At 43.8% G+C, this 15,103-nt stretch overlaps 1 protein-coding gene and 1 long non-coding RNA gene across 2 annotated transcripts in view; one reads left to right on the top strand and one right to left on the bottom strand.

Moving 5' to 3' along the window:
- The first annotated feature begins 827 nt into the window (after positions 1-827).
- On the top strand, positions 828-6,563 carry SCG2 (secretogranin II). Its single transcript, XM_005489320.4, has 2 exons — positions 828-986; positions 4,262-6,563. Exon 2 carries the CDS (start codon positions 4,276-4,278, stop codon positions 6,151-6,153), a length of 1,878 nt encoding a protein of 625 aa, XP_005489377.2. The 5' UTR covers positions 828-986; positions 4,262-4,275; the 3' UTR covers positions 6,154-6,563.
- The window catches only part of LOC141730139 (uncharacterized), a 29,675-nt gene continuing 19,900 nt past the window's right edge, over positions 5,329-15,103 (bottom strand). The window contains exon 2 of the long non-coding RNA XR_012581613.1: positions 5,329-11,653. This is a non-coding gene — a long non-coding RNA (uncharacterized LOC141730139). The remainder of the gene's footprint in view (positions 11,654-15,103) is intronic.

Genomic DNA, 15,103 nt, shown 5'->3' with positions numbered 1-15,103 from the left:
GGCCTTTTCAGCAGTGCCCCAGGGATGGGCAGTCCCTCTCTGGCTCCATCCCCACCCAGAGCAGTGCCAGCCTGGCCCCTGTCCCATGTCACAGCCACCACAGCCAGGGCACACAGCTGGGATGGGGCTGCTGGAGCAGGAGGAACCTTCTGCCTTCTATTTCTCCACCGCGTTTCAGTTTGTCCATCTACATCAGACAAACAAGGGAGGGGTGTCCTTCCCCCTCAGCCCATCTCTGTTGGTGCAGAGCCCCAGAGCCTCCTACACTGATGACACGGCCATGAACTATCCCTGCCCTGTGACAAAGCCAGAAATGTGCCACAACAGCTCAGTCAATGAACTAAAGAGAAAAAATAAAAAACCCCTGCTGACCACAGCTGTTGAAAGGCCGTCTCCTGCCAAGGCACGGGCACAGCCAGGCACACTCACACTGACCCTGGGTGCAGAGTCATCCTCACAGCCGGGCTGCATCACCTCGGGCTTCGCTACTGCCCCACAGCCCTGGGCATGGTAGTTTGCTCTGCACCCACCCGACGAAGTGTAGGTCGGGTTTATCGAGTCCTTCCTCCCAGCCTGAGAAGCAGAAGGCACTGACTGCATCACTTCTGCCTTTTTCTTTTTCTTTTTTTTTATTTTTAAACCTTTTCCCCTTTCCTCCTTGCCTTCCTTTTCCCTCCTTGTTTATCCTCGTGCCTTTTTTCCCTCTATATTTTTTTACTTTTCTCCTTTTTGTTTCCATCCCGTCCTTTTCCCGCTGCCGGTTTGACGTGCCCGGGCTGGGGGTCGCGGAGGCTCCGGCGGAGACCGGGCCGGGCGGGACCGAGCCGGGCGGGGCTGGGCCGTACCGGGCAAGGCGGGGCCTGGCCGGGCCGAGCCGGGCGGTGCCGAGCCGGGCGGGGCGGGGCCGTGACGCGCGGCCGGGGCGGTATAAGCGGGCGCTGTCCGGGTGCTGAAGGCGGCGGAGCGGCGGAGCGGCGGCAGCGCAGGTAGGGCTGCAGGGCCGCCGGGCTGTAGGGATGCAGGGATGTAGGTTGGGATGCAGGGATGTAGGTTGGGATGCAGGGATGCAGGTTGGGATGCAGAATGCGGGGAGCCCCATGACTGCGCAGGAGGATCCGACACCGAGAGAGCGGTGAAGTCGCACCTTGAGCCGGTGGTGCCGGGACTGGGCTTGCAAGGGAACACATCTCTACAAAATGCACCCCTATCACTACATGTATTATACACATATAAAGATGCATGTCTGCATGTATAAATGCATATGTATTGTACCGGATATCTGTTGTGTCCGTGCGCTGCCGGCTCGGAGCGCTCCCGGGAGCGGCGGCGCTCAGCCGTGCCCGCTCACAGCGCTTCAGGGATGGGCAGGGGGATCCCTCGGACCAAACACCCTCCGAGCCCCTTCCCGGATGGATCCACATGCAAACAGTCCCTAGAGTCTCCAGGACTGCCGTGGGTTTGGGATTTTACCCTTCGTTGCTGTTTTGTTTGTGTTTTAGGTTCCTTCCACAAGGTAAAAGGTTAGGGATGCTTATAAACAAGGCAGATTTGCTGCAGTCGTGTTATTTATTGCAAAAAAGAAATGGGAGGAAGAGTGCATGATATACTTATTTTCCCTATGGATAACTGCTCTTATGTTTCACTTAAGGCTGTCAGAGCAGGGACACTTCTATAGGAAAAAAACCTATGAGTTTTCATAGCTAAATTTCACTGGAAACATTAGAGTCACATCAGAAACAACTGCCAGGAGAATGAGAGAGAAAATTACTGCTACCATGGAAACATCCCAGAAACAAGATATTTTTTGTGTCTGTTTTTCAGGGAACTTTTCTCAGTCTGTATTGCCTTTGTATGTGTTAAATTTTGATCATGGTTGCCTCATTTTGTAAAGAGGAACTTCTTCATCTTCATTTGTTGGCTAAAAGATAATTTTCCTGTTTGTTAGGTTCTAATAGAGGAGAAAATATGCTCTCCATCTAGACTGGCTTCACAGTTATTGATCTGAAGATAAAAGAGCTGTTTTAGCATATTGTGACAGGCACAGGAGAGAATGTTTACAATATTTCCTAAAGATAGGCTAAAATGTCCTGTTTTAAAAACAAATGTGGAATTAAAGTCTGAACGACTGGGGAGGAGCACTCTTACCTTGGATAGCGCAGTATATTTAATGACAAGATTTATGACCTGAACTGATAGCTTGTAAAAGAAATCATTCCCAAATCTGTTTAACAAGGCTTTCAAATATCATCTACCAATAAATTAGAAGTAAAAGTTGACCTAGAGGCAAATGCACAGAAAATATGGAGAGAGGAGCCAATGATCTATTGTTCTGCAAAGGAAATACCCAACTGAGCAACATCCTTGTGGAACACTAAACGAAACTTTGCCTGGCTGCACACATTTTGATTTCAGTGGGATGTTGACAGCCCTTTCAAAGGCTGTAACAATCCCAATTGTGTGTAGAGAAGGAGGGTGAGTTCCTGGTCCTTGTGAGTGGGAGGTTCTTGGCAGATGATTATAGAAGGACTCTCCCTTCCCCCATCCCTTGGAAAGGACAGTTTCTCGTGTGCTGACAAATGAACTCTGTTAATGACCAGTCTGCTGAAAAAGAGAGGCTTAATTTACTTATTTGCTACAGAAATAGAAAATTAGGTGATGTTTGGCTGTGTTTTGTTTGGTTTTTTTTGTTTGTTTGTTGGGGTTTTTTAATGGATATATACATTTATGTCCAGGGCTAATGCCTTTTCTGTGACAGAAAATGAAGCAATGGGTTGGCTTTGACTCAGGGCAAACTCAGATCCGGAGGGTGGGACTGTCTAATTAGCTATTGAACTAATCATTTGTGAAATCAATGCTCAAATGTATCCAGGCTTGAAGTCAGAAATGTTTGGGGAAATTGTTTGCTATTATGCCTGTTAGCCTGCTCATGCATACTGAAGGGAGGAAAATAAGCAGTTCTCTGAACTGATAGGGCTTTAATTATTTAGTTAAGTCACATTATGTTAAGGACAAAAATGGAGTGGAAAAATCTACAAGTGAGCTGAAATGAACATATTCATGCTCACTTTCTGCTTTCAGCAGTGGGTAAACATGGGTGTACACAGCTCTTTCAGGCTCTCATGAACCACCAGAGTCTCAGCAGGATGATTTACCAAGCCGAAAACCAAAGGAACCAAAACAGGTCGATTAATCAAAGCAGTTGATATCTTTATCATTCCTTTCTCATTATTGTACTTTTTATTTGTTAATGAAAGTGGGTCAGAAAAGAGTCCAGTGTGTCCCACGGCCCCAGTGCCTGAGAGTGTCCTGGGGAATGACTGGTGGCAATTTCCCCAGTGCTATGGGGAGGGTGCCAAGCTCCCTGCAAGGCTTTTGCAGCTGTACCCTCATGCACAGAGATGCTGTAATCATCTTAGTTCTGTCACAGGCGTATTCTTCCCAGTTCTGCTCCAGAGTTTATTTTTGTCTGGTTTACGCTGGGCAGACATGGGCTTCTACTGATCTATTCTAACCAAATTTGCCAGGGGTCATGTTTCTGCCTGTCCTGGGACCTGATTCAATTTCTGCTGGAGTGAATGAATAAGCAAATGAATGAAATCACCACTCAGAACCTACCTACTCAAGCTCCTTTCTGAGATGGGCTTTCAGGGATTCAGTAAAATTATTTTATACCTTTAGGATAAATTATATTTTTCCTCTCATATAAGAGATCATTGCCCTAGGAAGATGAGTCATAGAGTCATTAACTGATATTCCATTGTAATACAAATAATTTTTTAATATGGAATAGCAAAATAAAGGAAATAGTAGCTTCAGCACTATCAGTAGTGACAGAAATAAACTTGCAAGTAATTTTATATGTCATGTTCACTTCATGACAATAATTTTATTGCAGTTAAGCACCATTCAGCAGTAATGTCCTGGCAGGAAATTAGATGACCTATGGAGCAATCTCACAAAATATTTCTGTCTGTAGTTTTCATACTAGTATTTTGAGCAGCATTTAAATGTATGGATACACCAATTTTCTCATTTAGGTGCTTTGTTCTCATTATCAAAATGACATCTAGGTGTGTCTAAAGGCATTTCATGAGTTATATGGGGTTGGTATTTTGTACTTTGGTGATGCCATTGGACAATTAATGTTCATAAAGTACATGAAGCACAGAGATAAGAAATTTCTTGCATAGCTCTGTTTCCTAAGCCCGTCTCCATGTGTTAACAGCTTCTTTTTCTTCTTCTTCTTCTTCTTTATTTAAAGGAAATATTTTAAACATGGCAGAAACTAAAACCTTCCAGCCTGGAACAGCCTGTGCTCTCACCTTTTTCTTTGTCCTAATCTGTTGGGTCGATGCAGCCTCCTTCCAGCAGCACCAGCTGCTCCAGAAAGACCCAGACTATGCAATGAAAAACCTGCAAAGGCTCCCAAACCCCGACATGATCAAAGCCCTGGAGTACATAGAGGACCTTCGCAAGCAAACCAACAAAGGAGAAGGCAGCCCTGACTACAGCTCTTATCAAAGTATCCCCTACCTCCTCCCACAGAGAGAAAGCAAGGACCAGCTCCACCTCCCAGATAACGTGCGGGATTCTTTGACTGAAGATGAGTCCCAGTGGGTCAAGGTGATGCTGGAAGCCTTGCGGCAAGCTGAGAAGGAGTCAAAGGCTGGCCCAAAGGAGAATAAGCCCTACGGTCTGGGTTCAGATAACAGCTTTCCAGCTGGAGTGACTGACGATTACGAGGCTTACAAATGGCCTGAGAGGTGGCAGAAGTACCTCAAGATGCCGCTTGGGCGCTATGAAGAGGGCTCCAGGGACAGTCCCTTCAAGCGCACCAACGAGATCGTGGAGGAGCAGTACACGCCCCAGAGCCTCGCCACCCTCGAGTCCGTGTTCCAGGAGCTGGGAAAGATGGCAGGGCCCAGCAGCCACAAGAAAGAAAGGGTGGATGAGGACCAGAAGTTGTACACAGATGATGAAGATGATGTGTACAAAGTGAATAACATCGCCTATGAAGACGTGGTTGGAGGAGAAGATTGGAATCCCATAGAGGAAAAAGTGGAAAGCCAAACCCAGGAAGAGATAAAAGACAGCAAAGAGGAAATTGATAAACATGAAGAGGAGATTGACGACGAAATGAAAAGATCGGGAAAACTCAGCTTCCTTGAGGATGAAATAAGAAGAGAAAATAAAGATCAAGTGTCAGAGGATGTTTCAAAACTAATGAATTACTACCTGAAGAGGCTGATGGGAAGTGCTGGGAACAGGAAGTTAAGGACTGGAGGAGAAATTGAGGAAAAAAGAGCATCCATGTTTTTGGATAAACAACTTGATCCTCAGGCTATAACTCAGCTGATAGAAATCTCAAGGAATTTGCAAATTCCTCCTGAGGATTTATTAGACATGTTGAAAGCTGGAGAAAAAAAGCAGCTTCAGAGCGAAAGGTTGGAAGCTGAGCAGGAAATGGAATTCCCAGAAGACCTTGACGAGATAACTGAAACCAATCTAGGACAGAGTGATATATTTAAAAATAATATAAACTCTAAAAACGGGTACATGAAGCAGCCTCTTATTCCAGAAAATCTACCCGAAGACCTCAATATTGAAGATATTGTCAGCCTTCTGGGAAATGACAATTTAGCTAACCAGAATCCCTCCTACTTACTAAATCGTCTTAATCAAGAAAATGACTTGCCAAGACTGTCTTACATTCCCAGAAGATTGAAAGGGCACCTGTTCCCCAAAGCTGCCTGGATGAACGACTTGGAGAGGCGACAAACAGAGTACGAGAAGCTGAATGAGAAGGATGAAGAGCTGGCTGATTACTTGGCAAAGGTGCTGGCGAAATACCCTGAGGTGATCAATACCAACCAGATGAAAAGAGTCCCTGCTGCAGCCTCGGAGGGCAACCTGCAGGAGGAGGAGCAGCTGGAGCAGGCCATCCGAGAGCACCTCAACCAGCTGGGACCACAGGAGGCTGCCAAGCTGGCCTCGCTCAGCAAAAGGCTCTCCATGGCTGGGGAGGCTGATGACACGCAAACCAGGCAGCTCCTGGATGAGGATATGCTGGCAAAGGTGCTGGAGTACCTAAAACAGGAGAAGTCAGAGCTTGAAAGAGATCACATCACCAAGCGAGCAATGGAAAACATGTAATTGTTCCCCCAGTATTATTTCTCTTCAATGTGTTGACTTCTATCCCAATTCAGTTGTGATTTATTCCTGCTCTCACACTAAACAACCTATGGTAGACTATTTACCATTGAACAATCTGCATATCTTTCTCAGAGCTGTTATATTGTTTATTGATATATGTTATAAATTTATGGGGCAAACAACAAATTGCTTCAAGTGTTTTAAGAAACAATTTAATGATATCAAGTAAAAGTATAATATGTAAACAAATGACCTTTGCATTGTTAATAAAACATGATAAATGAAGAGTGACAATTATAATTTGAAATTTTTAAGATTAATTGGATTATTTTGTTACTGTCTGTAGTGTTTTTTGTGCAGTATCGAATAAAAAAATAAAGCATTATATATATATATAGTTTTATTTACAAGGCTTTTTCTATTCAGTGTTTTATTGTTGATGAATAAATTATTTCTGGACAATCGACTTTGTTTCTTTGTGACAGTTGATAAAGTCATACTAATTGGAAGCATATTTTTACTTCTACAGATGACTCTTCTGAAATACATTCTTTTTCATACACATTAAGTTGTAAGCATAAACTTGTGGTTTTCTGGGCCATAAGAACATCAACTGGTGTTACCCTTGAGAGCAAGGGGTACCTAAAGAGCTTGCTGAAGTCAATCAGTGTAATACCTGCATTACCTACAACTGAAAATTTGGCCTCACATAATTAAGAGTATCTGTACCTCCTGGCAGCAGGAGGAACATAAATGATTTGTCCAGCTGAGACAGGCTTGATGATGAAGCTCTGAAAAAATACAAGATGGAGCCTTCCTAGGTGAGCTCTGGGAAGCTCTGCAGACGAGTCCCCTCCATCTCTCACAGTGATAACCACAAAGAAAGAGGCAGGGAACTCTCCTGTGGGCAACAGCATTGGTTTGTCTGATAAAAATATTATTTCCTTCTCCATTAAATGACCATTACATGTCACATAAATACACAGAAGACCTTTACTATTCAGCACACTATCTGGGCACTTGAAATGTCTCTTGAGCTCCTGCTATGACCTGCAGTAGGTGGTCTGGAAAGGTTCTGGCTCTTTTACAGAAGGAAATGTGCTTGCATAACACTGTGAGTCAGAGGTGGTTTTCACTAGGACAGCTCATTTCCAGGATTATAGTTTAAAAGTGGTTTTCCCTGTGGTATTCTGCAGCAGCTCATCTGGGCTAAGTGGGGTGGGGATGATTTTTGGCAATGTCTAATGAAGTACAAAGGCTGCAGAAATAAAACCTCATCTTCAGTGTTGCCATTACCCTGAGAATTCACAGCAGACAGGAGCTCAGCCCCTGTTCCAGCCATTATCCCTTGAATACACACAGGACAATAAAACCCCTGCTTTTCCAGGCATGTGTAGGACCTGGAAGAGATGTCACACGGGGTGACACAGGACAGTGGGATCCCTCAGCATCATTCCCCTCCTGCCATAGCCTGCAGCCCTCCCTTGCCCTGGGCTCCCCAGGCTCCTGAGCTGACCAAAGCCCTGGGGAACTGTTTGGCTGCCTCCAGGCTCCTGCTCATGGAGAGCTCAATGCCAAGTTTGGACACCAGAATGATTTTGGACCTAAGAAACCAGTGGTACAAACCTATACATTAAAGGACAGATAAGTCAGACACTGTGTGGAAGAGGAAATAAGCTTTGGAAAATCCTAATCTTGGCATGAGTATCTACATCACTTTTTAGAACACCTCACTCACAGTGTGTGCAAGCCATCAGGGACTTTGTGGCTCATCTTCACAAAGAAGAAAAGGGGTGTTGTTCTTGAAATAACAGAAGTTTGCCTAGCAGAACTATATGAAAGTGTCAAGCTGATTTCAAGCTAAGAAGTTACATCAGTACTTTTCCCTCTTCAAGCCACAGAAAGCAGACAACTAATCTTCCTGTGAAGTGCTTCATTTCTAACAAACTCATCTCCAACTCTATATTGGAATTAAATGAAATGAGAAAATATTAAACAGGCAGCACTCTCCTGGTAGCTGTAGCTGCCTCTTGCTATGCAACCAAGGCTCCTGCAGCAGAGCAATAGTTATACCCGAATATGCAAGACAGCATTATCCAAATGTACATCCCATCATGAGATCTGCTCCATTAAACTACTCCAGAGCCTCCCCCTGCCGAGAGGCTGGGTAGTACTTAATTGTTCTTAATAGCCATGGCTGCTTCTGCTTTCATTTGTCTGTGGTTTGTGTTTTCCTTATGGGTGCAGTGGGACAAACAGTCATGTTGTTAATAATGCACAGAGAATGCATAATCCATAACAGATACACTATCAAGCTTATTACTATAATTATATACAAAATAAAGTGACCACCCTGCAATTTTTGCTCAGGCAAAGTGAGGAACAGATTTTTAATTCCCTTTTTGTGTTATGATTTGACAGTATCCCAGATGCAGCTGATTTATAATCTCTGTGTTAGTGGCTTTTGTCCAGCAAAGAAATTGTTTCTGCTCAAATCTTCCTCCTAAAACTTGCTTCATTGTGTCCTTGTATTTAAGGTCCTCCCCAACACACAGATCAAACAGAAATTCTGTATGTGATTCAAATACATCAAGCTGATCACCCTCCTCAAGATCTGAGGTAGTTCTTTGTACATACCCTAGAATTCATCTATTAGTACCATAAGAGTAAATGCTGTGTTGTTTTTTTCATTAATTCATATGCTACTGCAAGTGCTTTGTTTACATCTGCCTCTTGATGATTCCATTATTTTGTCAGCTGGAGCTCTTAAATGAGAACACTTGTTGATTCAAAAATTAATGTAACCAAATTACCTCGACTGGAGAAATGAGATTGTAGCAATTATTTCCTTCTAAAAGGGCATTTCCACAGTGCAGTGGAAGGGGGTTGAGTTGCATGTAATGTGACAATTGTAACTGTTCCCCAAAGCACTTTACAAGACACTTGTTTTGCAGGAGAAGTGACACAAGCCATGATTTTCTTAACATGACAAAGGGGAGCCCAGGCTGGGGCTCAGGCAGCCTGAGCTGTGCTTTGTCTCACAGCCTCACTCTGCCACTCCTGCTGTCACTAATGAGAAACCACTAATGATGCAAACCTGCATCTCCAGACACACCTGAGGCAGCCCATGGGCCGTCAGCCAGGTCACACATGGAGCACAGGAGCTCTGTGGGATGTGCAGTGTGGGATGTGCATCCCATTCCCTGGGGCACCCTGCGCCTTCCCCAGGCTCCAGGGCTATTTACTCCATATGCACAAATCCATACAGACACAGCTGGATGTCAGCTGCACTCTGTGTTTGTTCAGCTACCCAGCAGCCTCCAAAGAGGTTAATGTGAGCTACAGGAGCTCCAGTTAGCAGCAGCAGGCAGGTGCAGAGCCTCTAGTGCATAAAGTGGAAAGGAGAAGCCCTGAATCACAGCTGATTAGCTGGAGAGCCACGTTATTCCTGACTTTTGGATCATTCAAAAACATTTGAGGTAGTTAATAATTCATTTGTAGATGTAGCAGAGCTCTAAATGTGGCTGATTAAATGCATTTGACGTTTCTCTTGAGAGAGGCTGTTATTCCAGGAAAACGCTATCTGCAAATGTCTTGGAATTAGTGTACTCAAAATTACAGGTTCACTCACAATGTTTTCCCCTGCAAAGAAAGGAAAGTGACCTCTGATTCGAAATGTAATGCACCCTGGTGAATAACTATGGCACAATTATTTTAGAAGTTCCCCACAGGCACTCAGCAAATCTGCTGTGAAATGACATGGTACAAAGGGCAGAGCTCTGCCAAGACAAAAACCTGCAGCCCATGGGCAGGGCAGGTCCTGCACACCTGGGCAAGGAGATGTTAAAAAGGGGTTGTTTGGCAACAGCACAGCCCCTGCAATGGCTGCTCAGTGATATCATTCCCAAACCCTTCCTGGCATCAGCCTGACAGCAGAGCCCCATGCTTTACCTGTCACAGGAGCCAGGCTCTCATGGAGTGCCCTGGTGGCAGTGCCACAAAGCCTCCAGGGCCTCTGGGCTGGATGAGCAGCATCCAAGACAGGATCTAAAAGAAATGATGAGTTTTATTCTACTTCTGTGTCTCCCCAGTTATGTCAGAATATCTGACAAGCTAAACTACTGGGTTTGTTTGGCTTCTTGCCTAAGTTACAGGAAATCCATTCAGGTGCAGCTGTGGGGTGCATTTTGTGCCACCCCATTTAAATGTTTAATGAGAATTAAGAGTTTATGCAAATTTGAGCACGTTTTTCAAGGGGGTCACCCACGTCAGGGCAGTTTTCCTACTGCTCTGCAGTCACCACCATTGGGACACCTCTTCTACTGGAGACAGTGGGATCCTTCCCTGACAGAACTTTGCTCAGGGTCACCTTGGGAAAGCATTTTTGGGTTATTTTCCTCTTGCCGTAAGCTCATGCCAACACACAGAAAGGAGGGGCACAGCATCTGCCTGTTGAGATCTCCAGGTGAAACATGCAGTCATTTTTTATTGTCTATTAAACTCTTTCCAAAAGCATACACCCTTTAAGTGGATCTTTTTTCCTAGCTCAAATTTTAGATACCATTTAGTTTCACATTGCTCATATCTTGAGCCTGAACACAAGAAGAAACCTCCCATCCCCACTTTTCTCTCTCCTCTTTGACCTAAGAGAAGGCATAAGGCTGCTTGGATGAGATGCAACATATAATTTCTTCAAAGAAACATATTTTTACCATGGCTACATGTTTTGCCACCTGCTGATAAATGTCACAGCAGCACAACAAGCCACTTAGATCTTCTTGTACTCCCCTATTCAGTGTGTAAGAGCCAGGCCAGGAGCATCACATACACAAACAGAAAAAGGTAAAAACAAAGATAAATCACTAAATAGGGAAACCCTCAACATTCCTTGGTTTTTATTCATTCAGCATAATAACATGTTAAATCCCTGCAAGTAAGTTTTGTGATGGAAATATAATCTGACAGGAAAACTATTTTCTGCGAGGGTAAATCCAATCTGATCCAACACACTATCAATTGATTTTTTTTCTTACAAACATGAATGCAACAAGGTAGAAACTTTCTGATAGTGACTAGCACACTGAAAGAGGCTAAGAAAAAAAAAAAAAACCACAACTAGATTGGAAAATTTTATTCTGTACGTAAATCTGCAACTACCACCATATTCTACTGGGTAATTTAGCCAAGAGAAATGTCACTGTGCAAACCCTGAGCTTTTAGTCTCACCCATGGCCTAAGACTTTGCTTTCCTAGAAGCAATAGTCAGGCTGAACTTTGTTTAAATGTTTTTTTGACTTTCTAATTTCTATTTAAAAAATGCCAGCCCCTGGCCCTCTTCTCACTAAGAGTATGTGGTCTGAAGCTGGTGCAACCACAGTAGCACAAATTTCTACAAATAGTTGGAGCACAGTGGCTGCTCTAATGCCAAGATGTTCTGTCTTCTGTGCTTCTGAGTCATGTCCTTGTGACAAAGGAGCTATTTCATCCATAGGATCTTTATCTGCAGGGAAAAGTTTATGGATATTTTTATTCCAGAAGAAAAATTACTGTCAAAAACGACACAACTGAAAAAAACTTAGAAAAAAAGGAAAGCTACCAATTCCTCAAACTTTATCACCTGTTACTTTTTTACTTATTACAAAACCACTGATTTGATTTTATTTCATGCAGTTTCTCCTTTGCTCCTTTTAGAGTCATCACATTGCACTTTTCTGATGCTGCACAAGAGTTCAGAGCTGCTGCCTGCTTCCCCTTTTGGCAGCACCTTTTGCATCAGTTTTATTTATATCTGACCCAATGCAGGTGGATCCCACACCTTGACCCAGCCCTGTGCTGTGTCTGTGCCAGGAAATTGTGTGATATCCCACACAGCCAGGCTGGTTTAAAGCTGGAGCTCATTCCCAGCTCAGAGAAAATGTAGAGCAGGAACCAGAATCCTCCACCATGGACAGAGCAGTGCTTGGCACTGTCACCCTGTTATTCAAAGTTCTTCTGATGTTTACATTTTTGTAATGGGGTTTCTCATGCACTTTTATGTAAATAATGATTGTTTTACATTCCTTTCTAGAAGAAGAGAAATTTGATAGACTGTTGGTTTAACCAGTGTGGCCAGAGAGGTGGCAATTTCATCCTCCAATCCATGATCACTTTTAAAATCTATAAATATTGGAGTCAGAAATAAACTGTGCTTTTTTGCCTTGGATGTTTCAGCATGTGTGTGTGGTTCATTTTGTGTCCTGTTACAACATGGCACGGCCTTGGCAGCCCCATGTGCCCCTCCCAGGTGGGGACAGTCAGGGACAGCAAGGCAAACGCCTGGAAGTACAGTGACGAATGTACAGCTCAAACATGTGGTTTGCAGGGGAAGCCACAGAGAACTCTGCTTTTCAGCACTGCTGTGGCCATGAACACCCTTTGAGGTGAGAGCAATGTGCCCTCAGTGGGGCTGGGCATTGCTCCATGCACAGAGAGCCACACCAGGCTCCAAATCCCTTGGCTCCAAACCAGGATGCTGCTGACACATCCCCCTCGGCTCTCCCCACCAGCCTTCCACACAGGCTGGAGTGTCAACTCTGAAAAACAGGAAAACTGCTCAGGCACAAATATGAGGACAAAAGGGATGGTAAGTAATTTGGATATTTAAAATATGCCAAGGTAAATTGTGGCAGGCAGGTCAAGTTCCTGAGGAACAATATTTTGACAACAACTTTCCAAGAAAATTTAGGTAAAGTAATATTTGCTCAAACACCTTTTCCCATCCATCTGATTCACAAGTAGGCAGCCAGAAAATGTGATTAGCTTTATTTCATTAACCCTGCTAAAGGAAACATTTATATTTTAACTTAATATTGGAAGCTTGCTGAAGTGCTCTCCAAAGCCAGGTGATGAATGAGCTGGGAGCCCTCCCATCCCTGTCACTCCCTGCCACCTTGTGCCACGGGGAAGATAAATGATAATTTATCCTGGCCATGCTGCAGAATAATGGAATCATCTGGGGAAAATGGCACTGGAGCCTGCCTGAAGATCAGCATTCCCCTGGGCAACCTCAGGCTTTGGGAGCCTTCTGTCTTTGAGCTGACACCTCAGTGGTTACAGTCTTGGCTAACTCATTTGTTAGTCAGGTTGTGTAATTTCCTTTTCTTCCATTTACCATACTCCTGACTTTTCTCAGTGCATGAGTCAGTAAGCCTGGCTTCATCTTCTTTATAAGTTCTGAATCTATTTTATTGTGGATAAAGTTCTTGCTGGCCAGCTCCTACAGCTTAAATAATCAGAATGGAAAAAAAGTGGAACTTCACCTTTGGCTTGGGTATTTTTTTAAATTAACTCCCGCCCTCCAAAGAAGCAGCCAAAAGCAGACTTTTCTATAAATATAAAAAGGAAGTGACCTTTCAAAAATACACACTTTACATATCAAACTGCAGAGATAAAGTAGAATATAGTTATTCTATGCCAAGACCATTGAGACACTTGCCTTTTTCCTAAGGAAATGGCTTTGCCTCACAGCTCACCTTTTTATAGTGCACATTATGCTACCTGTGAAATTCATTACCCAGTACTTGCTCTCCTCCATAGCCTGGTGCTGATGTCTTTAGGAAATGAATTTTTTAATAGCCTTCTTGATGAACATGTGTTTTGTGGCACCTGAAAATAGATGTACTGCAATTCTGGGCTAGCTGCACATATTACCTATTGAGCTGTACATTTCAGTAGCTGTGACTTTCTATGTGTGGAGATGGAAATCATTTAAAGACTCATTTGCCTGACAAGATAGGATTATTTGTCCTCCTACATATCTTATGAGTACAAAGTTGGATTTATAGCTTGACCTTTTTACTTTACATCTTTCAAGAGCCAAAGAAGAGGCAGAGAACTGCTTTATAAAGCTGGGTGAGCACAGGCACTGCAGTGATTTACCCCCCTTTCAACAAAGACTGCTGAGATGTGTGAGCAGCAGGTGCTTCAGTGCAGCTACTGATACAGAAAATATGGAAGGAGAGCAGGCAGGACCCTGCTGGGCATTCACAGGTTAGGAATGAGGGGTGGGGAACCATTTCTGCCGCCAGACCTGACTGGGCAGCTGGAGACAAGTCTTCAGCTTGACTTTCTCACAAGGAAGGCACCAGCCTTGGCTCCTCAGTGTGTCTGTTACTCATCCATTTTCTGAAAAAGAAACTAAAGCCAGGGATGCTGTTCTAAAAATATTATGACTTATGGAACTGTGAAACAATTTAGCTGCCTAAAACTGGGCATCTGCATTAAAACAGTTCATCTTCCCAAGCTGCTGTGCCTTGGCAAAGCTAAGAAAACATTGGGGTTGGCTTTTCCTTATAAACAGCCACATTTTTGTACTGGGGTAACTTATACTGGGGTAACCTATACTGGGGTAAGTTCCTGCAGCCCTGCTGGCTTCATTGAGTACAGAGATGTGACCGTGTTCACAGGGGTCTTAGGGTGAGGGAAGAGATGAGAATTTGACTCTGTATTTCAGAGGGCTTGATTTATTATTTTATGATATATATTATATTAAAAGTATACTAAAAGAATAGAAGAAAGAATTTCATCAGAAGGCTAGCTAAGAACAGAAAGAGAAGGAATGATAACAAAACCTTGTCTCAGACAGAGAGCCCAAGCCAGCTGACTGTGTTGGCCATTAATTAGAAACAACCACATGAGCCCAATCACAGATGCACCTGTTGCATTCCACAGCAGCAGATAATCAATGTTTACATTTTGTTCTTGAGGCCTCTCAGCTTCTCAGGAGAAAAAAATTCTTAAAGAAAGGATTTTTCATGAAATGTGACTGTGACAGAGGTTTGGCCATCTAGACTGGTAATTACATGGAGATAAATTATGTCCCCTATGTCCTGTTTGGGTGTGTGACAATTCCACGTCCAGCCAGATCTCTGGAGAGCACCATTCCCTGTCCAGATCCCCTCTACCCTGTGCT

The sequence above is a fragment of the Zonotrichia albicollis genome, chromosome 9 (genome assembly GCF_047830755.1).
Source record: "Zonotrichia albicollis isolate bZonAlb1 chromosome 9, bZonAlb1.hap1, whole genome shotgun sequence".
Lineage (NCBI taxonomy): Eukaryota > Metazoa > Chordata > Aves > Passeriformes > Passerellidae > Zonotrichia > Zonotrichia albicollis.
This window is presented reverse-complemented; position numbering and strand designations above follow the sequence as displayed.

Excerpts from the sequence above, each read along its gene's own strand:
- SCG2 (XM_005489320.4), top strand. The coding sequence starts at position 4,276 with ATGGCAGAAACTAAAACCTTCCAGCCTGGAACAGCCTGTGCTCTCACC.